The sequence below is a fragment of the Olea europaea genome, chromosome 14 (assembly GCF_002742605.1).
Source record: "Olea europaea var. sylvestris chromosome 14, O_europaea_v1, whole genome shotgun sequence".
In the NCBI taxonomy this organism is placed as follows: Eukaryota; Viridiplantae; Streptophyta; class Magnoliopsida; order Lamiales; family Oleaceae; genus Olea; species Olea europaea.
This window is the reverse complement of record NC_036250.1, coordinates 10,611,160-10,619,596: the sequence shown is the minus strand read 5'-3', so window position 1 is coordinate 10,619,596 and position 8,437 is coordinate 10,611,160. Positions and strand designations below refer to the sequence as shown.

General features: G+C 33.8%; 1 protein-coding gene across 1 annotated transcript; it reads right to left on the bottom strand.

The window, feature by feature from the left end:
- Positions 1-1,025: 1,025 nt before the first annotated feature.
- Positions 1,026-3,582, bottom strand: LOC111409132 (amino acid permease 3-like). The gene is made up of 6 exons (XM_023039090.1): positions 3,185-3,582; positions 2,854-3,093; positions 2,624-2,717; positions 2,307-2,521; positions 2,055-2,194; positions 1,026-1,936 (listed from the first exon to the last, which is right to left on the bottom strand). Exons 1-6 carry the CDS (start codon positions 3,288-3,290, stop codon positions 1,283-1,285), a joined length of 1,449 nt encoding a protein of 482 aa, XP_022894858.1. The 5' UTR covers positions 3,291-3,582; the 3' UTR covers positions 1,026-1,282.
- Between the last annotated feature and the right edge of the window lie 4,855 nt (positions 3,583-8,437).

Here is an 8,437-nt window from a genome sequence, read left to right as displayed (position 1 = left end):
TTTTCACAAAAATGGAAACTTATATTAAAATATCAGCAATTCATTGAATTGAATCCGTCCGTATTGTCTTCATTGTCTGCTAATGCCAAACCATAAATCACGGGTCTCTAAAGGACAATTGAACAATTTCAAACCAAAGCAATTATTAAATTTCTGGCCGGTAGGATTTGAATGCCAATAATTTAGGTAAAAGTTATTATTATATGCCTTATCCTAGAAATTTTTAGCAAGTTTGAAAAATAATATTGGTCCGTGTGATTGCAAATATGGAATTTTGGTGGAAAGAAATTGAATTTCAGAGAATTGAATTGTCTAAAAATTGTTTTCCTGTGAATTGTAAATTATTGTGTTTGATTGATATAATTTTTCATGTGGAAAAATGTTAAAATGAAAGTGTTTTTTGGTGTTCGTTTGGTTTTGTTTTACATGAAAATTGTCAATTAAAGGGATAGAATATACTGGTATTAGGGATGAAATTTGTTTCCATTGTCAAAAAAGAAAAAAAATCAAGAAAATTATCTATCTTTTGGTGTTCGTTTGATTTTGTTTCACATGAAAATTGTCAATTGAAAGAAAATAATTTTTTTTACAATAATTCTTAGAATTTATTTCTATTGCAAAAAGAAAAAAAACGAAAATAAAATTGCTCGTAATCGGGAATTCCAATTCTCACAATTTTGGTGAGAATTCCAATTCCTCAATTTCATGGAAAATGCTGACATGGCAAGAAAGTTGGAATTTCAATTCTAGGAAAAATTTGGATAATCAAACAATCAAAAGTTGGAAATTGAAATCTTTCCATGGAAAAAGTGGAGCAATGAAACATAGCCTAAATTATGTAAATTGGACAAGAAGGGTCCTTTACTCTTTTATCGTCTTTTTTATTTTCCTTCTCGTATGAGTTATTTCATGTTACTTAAGATCGATGGACAAGTTGATCCATATATATTTCTTGTTTATGTCGTTGTGTCGAGAGTTATACGATGAAGAGTGAAGAAATTGAGAAGCTTTTCATGTATTGTACATGCTTATACAAGACTATGGCTTTTTAATTTCAACTGAGAAACTGAAATAGATACAACTAAAAATTTGGGAAGAATGTGGAATATTGAATCCCACGTAACTGCATACAAGCCTAATTTCTTCAGAATACAATGAGAAATTGCATTAAAGATAGAAAACAATGGCATCAAGTGCACCATTTTAGGCCTTCTATGAACAATAACTGTCCTAAATTCTTTTGATCTCTCTCTTGTAATTATGATTTAAAAAGTGATCAAAATTAGGACACATTCTTAAAAGGCTTATACACTTTAAGATCAGAAACAACTCCAGCAAAAGATCCAGCAGCAGCAGCAATGGAGATGATAAGGCAAGCAACACTAAGAATTTGTAGACTGAGCCATCTTGCACTCCATTTTGGGATCTTCTTTTGGACTATGTACATTTCGACTGGGAAATATACGGTAAGAGGCCAGAACCCGAATGCGCCCAAAATTCCAACAACATCATTGAAGAATGGCATGAGCATGGAAATGATAGTTGTAATGATCACAAAAATTGTTCTCCACACGAGTCGGAAGAGATTGAGTTTCAAAGGCTTGTATCCCGGGATTGGGACTTGGATTTCTTTGGTGATGAATTTGCTATTTGGGAACCATTCTAATGCAGATTTTTCAACGAAGGCGAAAAGGGGTTGGCTATAAACTTGGTAAGCACCTACAAGGTGGATAACAATGGCGGCGTTGGCTATGTCGAGAAGCCAGTATGGGTTGTAGAAGCCAAATCCAGTGAGAAGGTTTCCAGGGGAATGGTCTCCAAATGCTGCATAACCAAAACAACCACAGAACATGTAGAAAATTGTTGTTACTACTATACTTAGTAGAGTTGCTTTCTTCATTGTCTTGTATTCAGATGGTGGGGATTTGATTGTATCCTGTTAAAAAACATTGATAGAATTAAAATTAGGCTTGTGTATTAGGGTCGACTGTACAAAATTGGATGGTGGAATGGAAAGTTAAAATTTTGACCTTTATACTGTCAATACTGCGTACCTGTATTTCAATAAGGATGAGGGAGTAAGAATAGGCAAAAGCTACGGCCCCAAGTGCTTGGAAGCTTTTCCATACTTTTTCCATTTGAGTGACATAGCCTATGCTAATTCCAGTGAGACTTCCCCTTATTTTCCCAGTTTCTATAACAAAAATGCAAAAAATATTAGGTTAAGACTTAAAATTAACAAATTAACCGCTTTTAAAGCAGAAATTAAAAGAACAGTAAAAAAAAAAAAAATGTTCCTCTCCTACCTGCTACTTTGGCAATTCCAAGGCCTAAACCGATGGTTGAGTAAGTAAAAGACATGATTGCAGCAACATATGAAAGCCACCATATTTGATCGAAATCTGGGATTTGGGAGAAAATTATTTGAATAACACCAAATGCAATCATGTAAGGATTGCTCGAAATTCTGCAAGGACTATCATCTCCTTTCGAGTGGAAACAATTGGATTTCTTGATTGCCCTGTTCAATATTCTTGAATGAGAAAAATTTCCAAGAATGAACTTGAACAGCAAAACTGAACTAATACAGAGTTTTCTAACTCTGAATTTGGTTCATACTTACATCATGCTTATAGAGGAAGCAATGGTATAACCAATGGCAACTCCAAAAAGATTCAAATACTGAATTGCTCCACAAATTTTCACTTTGAAGCCACCTGAAAATTCCAAGAACCACAAGAACTTAAGTTCAGTATGAAATACAACAGTAATACTACAGCGCCCTAGGTCGTCTTCACTCAAGAGATTAACTGTACAGTATAGTTAGGCTCCACACAGTGGAACAGAAATTACCTAGGTTGGCTCTGACAGCATCCATGTAAGTATAGTTTCTTTTTCCTTTTCCGGTATCGGGATCAACCGACCGGTAACATGATGCTAGAAGAGCAGAGGTGTAGTAGGTGACAAATGAGAACAAGAACAACACAGTTGGACCAGCTATCCAACCCAGTTGAGCAGTGGCCCAAGCCAAGGACAAAACTCCAGAACCAATCACTGCTGTAATTATATGAGCACTTGCAGTCCACACAGTTCCTATTCAAATACACGGTACAAAGAAAAATTCAGCTTAAATCCAACAAAACTATGTAAAAAACTTTAAAATGGATAGAGAGGAATATAATACCTGTTCTTTTGAGACGGCCATCGTCATCAAAACATTTGGAACCAACCTGAGGAGGCGCATTGAGGGATACATCAAACGCTTGGTTATGGCTATTGTTTTCACCCATCTTTGTTTCAATTATTAAATGAAATATCAGTGCTATGCAGGAAGAGAAAATAAGCTTAATCTGTGTTAATGAGTGATCTTATTTAAATTCGGTCCACGAAATTACTAAATGGACCACTCTTCAACTGTATTTAATTACCAGTACTTTAAACTACTGACAAGAATTCTCACAGAATCATACTTTTCAAAGTTCAAAGCTTTGAAAAACACAAATGGTTATCAAGAAATTCTACTTAATGGGGAACTGATCAAGAATTGAATGCAGAAGGGCGTGTGGATTTTGGGAAGCCAAGGCAGCCTATATATAGGCACAGAAAGAACTTATAAATGTGCGACCTCAGCCTGAGGACTCAATGAACACGTTTTGTCAACGGGGTTCTGTATCCCACCCTCCCCCCAACCCCAGTCCCCCACGTATAGATATAGATAGCAATGCTTTTTCATGTACAGATGGAGGGGTTCTGTAACCCCTCCAGACAAGACACAGGGTGGGGTTGGTGGTTTTTTCTTTTTGGCGTTATTTTATTTACATAGGGTACATTTTATGTGAGATTTCTGGATCAATTCTGCACATAAAATTCCTATACAAGTGGAATAATACTATAGATATTGTCTTTATCCGTAGGGGTGGCGATGGGGTGGTGGGGGCCGTAGGGAGGAAACTGACTTCTCCATTAGTCTGTAGACTATTCAAACTACTGGTGATTGTGGGAATACAAATATTATTCGTTTTTTCCTTGAGGTAATATTGTGACTAACTTGTGATGAAAAGTAATTATTTTCCAGGAAAGAAGTAGAAAAAAGGAAAAAGCAACTTAAAGAGAACTTTATACATGCTATAATGTGGTGTGGCTGATTTGGATTTGGAAGGTAGTAATATGAGATCGGACAAGTTGCTGTCGGAGAAATTAATGATGCCATGTTCTTTTCCACAGACTTCTTTGATCGTGACCAAGTAAAATGAGACATGAACAAATTTTTTAGGCGCTTGTTTGGTAAGGATGTTAAGCCAATTAAAATCAATTTTTTGAACGTTATTTCACTATTTTAACCGTCATTTTTGAATTCTTCTCTCACAGATAGGACCTACTTTATCTCTAACGGTTAAAAAATCAATTAACAAAATCCCCACCGAACAAAAATACGTGTACATATGACCTTGCATTTTATGAAATACAAATTATCAGTTAAGTGAAAACTATGCACAACTTGATCTGAAAGATTCTTCAACTCTCGACCACTGATAGTTACATGCTAAAGAAAGATTAAAGTCAATGAAATGCACGCATTAAAAAAAGAAACAAGGGTTCTTACTGTCATTATCATGTAATTTGTTCATTTCTTCCTTAGATCAAAATGGCAACGATGGAAAATCAAAGGGAAACCTCAATTTGAGAGATATAGAGAGAGGATTGTGTGCAATTCTATGATCAAATTCTCAATATTTTGTGAAAAAAAAAAGGAGACAAAAATAAATCTGTCTCTTTTAAAGAGAACGTTTAAATCAAAATAATACATACGAAAGGCTTCTCCTCATTCCTTTATCACAATCAGAATAGGGTTCCTTTGGTATTAATCATTTAAGCCCCTCAATAATGCAAGCAGATGAGTACAATCTATAGCAATTGAGACACCTATCAATCATCAGTCAAACTATTTTTTATTTTTTTGTGGGAATAAGAATATGGCCAAAAATTGATGTTATCCCTTATGGGCTTGCATGATTTGAAGCATAATTAATTTCCATACACAGATGGTGAGATGGACAATCACTAGACATCCTCTCATGTTTGGTTCCCAAAGTCTTGAGGAAGGAAAGGTTATTACGCAAAGATAAATTCTTCTCAGATGGGCGTCTTTGTACTGTTTTATGGTTCGTTTAATAAGATGTGTTAAAGATGAAAAAAAATGATAAAATCTTGTATATTAAATTTCACGACTACTCTTTAAGCATGCTTGATAGGATGCATTTTTCGGTTAAGATCTCAACTTTCTTGCAACATCAAATAATTTTTTGGCACAATTAAAATAGCCATCATAGAAGGCTATTCATGGCGGGTAACAAGTTGTTACCTATGGAGGTGTCATTGAAAAATTCAGTTTGATGATTTTAACAAAAAAAAAGGCATACGCGATAGATATTTAAGCATCGATTAATCGTCTTTTCACCCTGGAGAGGATAAGAATATAGTTCAAAACTGGTTCTATCCCTTACGGACTTAATGATTTTGAAGCACAAATAATTGTCATTCATAGATGGACAAATCACTAGAAATTATATTCTGTGAGCATCTTTGGTTCCCAAAGTCTGAGGAAAAAGAAAGCTTGCACGGAGACAACTACTCCTTTTGAAAGGGTATCGTATAAAGTATTAATTCACTGCAGCTCTAGTTGTTTTGGACACTTTTCAATTAATTAATATTATTCTTGTAAAAAGTGCGATTTATCTGCTGTTTTACTTATTGTTTGCACAATAAATCTACTCGAGTGAAATGAGAGAAAATGATAAATATTGCATATACAGTAATGCAATATTATTGGGTAGACTACCATAAAATTCTTAAGCACTGACATGCCAGTTATTAATTATTATAATTTTTATCAAACCAATATATATGTCAACTCAAGTCATTTCTTCGTTTGAGTATAATAAATTTGGATAGAGTTATCAGATTAAAAAATAAGAGAACCATTAAGGCCCTGTTCTCTTTACCGTTTTCGGGTCGTTTTCTGTTTTCGATTTTTCAAAACAGTGAAAACGCGTTCTCTTTCCCGTTTTCGAAAACGAATTTTCGAAAACGAAAAAAAATTTGTGAAGAAAACACAAAACGACTTTTTTGTCGTTTTGGGCGTTTTCAGTGTAAAACTTGAAAAAATTGAAAACGCGGGAAACCCTTTTTTTTTTTTTTTGAGGAGATAGTGTGGGGATTCTCAAAATTTAAAAAAAAATAAAAAATAAAAATTTTTTTTTTAATTTTTGAAAACCCCCCCCCTATCCCCCAAAAAAAAAAAAAATTTTTTTTTTAATTTTTGAAAACCCCCCCCCTATCCCCCAAAAAAAAAAAAAATTTTTTTTTTAATTTTTGAAAACCCCCCCCCTATCCCCCAAAAAAAAAAAAAATTTTTTGTTTTTTGTTTTGAGAAACTAACAAAAAGAACGTATTTTCAACAATTTCAAAACAAACACTCAAAACACAAAACTCAAAATGAATTCAAAACTCAAAACACAAAACTGAAACACAAAGAGAACACCCCCTAAGTGACCTAGTTATGATATATTGTTTCCTCTTGAAGATATTGCATTCTTGGGATGGGAAGATATCGCGTTTCTAGTCGATTTTCCTCGTCTAAATGCAAAGTCCCCTTATTGTTTTGAAGTGAAGCAAAATGGTAAGGAGTAAGAAAGAAAATTTTGGTTACGAGAACTTAATGTTAGGCTCATTACTTTAGTACAAATATACCTAACTTGAATTGAGCACGTTAGAGTACGAGTGGAATGGTCTTGGCTATTCTATCTACTTAAAATCGAACATAAATTCCACTGCCTATAATTCTTATAACCGTATTAATGGACTTAGGCCTTTTCTAGAACTTAATGTCCGTACATATTTATTCTCTATCTAGTGTAAAGATGGATTGGTCATCCATTCCCGAGATAACCTTTCTCATCTGGAGAAAGCAGATGTGTTAGGCTAACCCAACTCGAGTTTTTCAATTAATTTTTCCGTTTTCTCCAAAACTAACTAAAAGTTTAGAAAAAATTCAGGTCAAGCCTAATTTATTTACAGGTCGGACGTGCGAAGATCGACAAAAATGTAGACCATGTTGAGCTTCTCTCAATGCAAATAGGTCGGTCGGCTGGCCGACCCGTCCCATCTTACACATCTCCTCTAGGTAATGAGTGTGGTTGTTCAAAAAGTAAAAAGGACAAATGTTAATCATTGTATAGAAGAAAGTAGAAACCTTAATCAAAAGGTAAATTGAATTAATCTAATTGTGTTAATGGGAAAAGATACAGATTCCTATAGTTTGGATATCCACTTGGCAGTATCACTCTACTTTTTCCTTATTGTTGACTGTTGATTAACCAATAAACCTTAACTAAGAGGCCATTTCATTGTGAAAAGAGAACCTAAATGTATCTGAAATGATGACCATAAACTGAATATAGTGGGGAGTAGTAACCTCTTTAAATCATCTTCTATACACGTGTAAAGGTAGGTCGAATACGCTAGATCGACTTACTTGGAATTTTTTTGAACTAAAATGTATTATTTTCTAAAATAATTAACTCAAAAAGTTAGAAGAAAAATACGTCGACGTGATAGCTAATAGTTCTTGATTTGCCGACTCCACACACGATCAACCAATATTGTAGATTGGGTTATGCTATACGTACATAATGCGGTGTCCACTCACCTTTCATTTATCTAAAGTGAGTCCTTTTTCATGTGAGGAAGGTAGACACCGTTATGGACACGTCATTATATACAATTAGCATATTCCTTATAGATTATGTCGGATCTCTACCCAGCAAGACATCAACTGATCAACATTGTCCATACCTTAGACCTATTACCTCTACATAATCAATTTGGCGCAAATAGATCTGTATCTGCAATGGAAACTTTGTTCTAGAAATATAAATTAAATTAATCTAATAATGTTAGTGGGAATACTTTTCTTTTGTTTAATTATACAACTTGGCACTAGCACCCTTTTTATCTCCTTACTATAGATTACAATATGTTAATTAACCAATAAACATTCATTAAGAAACCATTTTATTAGCCAAAATTTACCTAAATTTATCCGAAATGACAAGTGGAATTGAAATCTCAATTTTGTATTCTCGAATAACCACCTTGTTAATTAACTACCATTTTGTGAGCCCTAATGTTCGACAATAAGATTAACACGTGATTAATTAGATTCTAAAAGTGATAGTTAGAAACTTGGTTGATGACAGTTAATGATGAAAAATATCTTTTCCCTATTTATATTAATCTAATCATGAAAATATTGAAATCCTTTTCTAGCATAATCTTGAGTAATTAAAAATTTTATTTAATGGGATATGGTTTATCTTCAAAAAGATTTTGGCTTGGTACATATCCATTAGCATAGTAATTCGATGCGTTTTGATTA

What these genes read in the sequence shown, in the direction of transcription:
- LOC111409132 (XM_023039090.1), bottom strand. Translation starts at nt 3,290, where the DNA reads ATGGGTGAAAACAATAGCCATAACCAAGCGTTTGATGTATCCCTCAAT. An exon ending in TGGCCGTCTCAAAAGAACAG is followed by an intron (nt 3,094 to 3,184) that starts GTATTATATTCC and finishes GTATTTGAATAG; the next exon opens with GAACTGTGTGGACTGCAAGT. An exon ending in TCATCCTTATTGAAATACAG is followed by an intron (nt 1,937 to 2,054) that starts GTACGCAGTATT and finishes GTTTTTTAACAG; the next exon opens with GATACAATCAAATCCCCACC.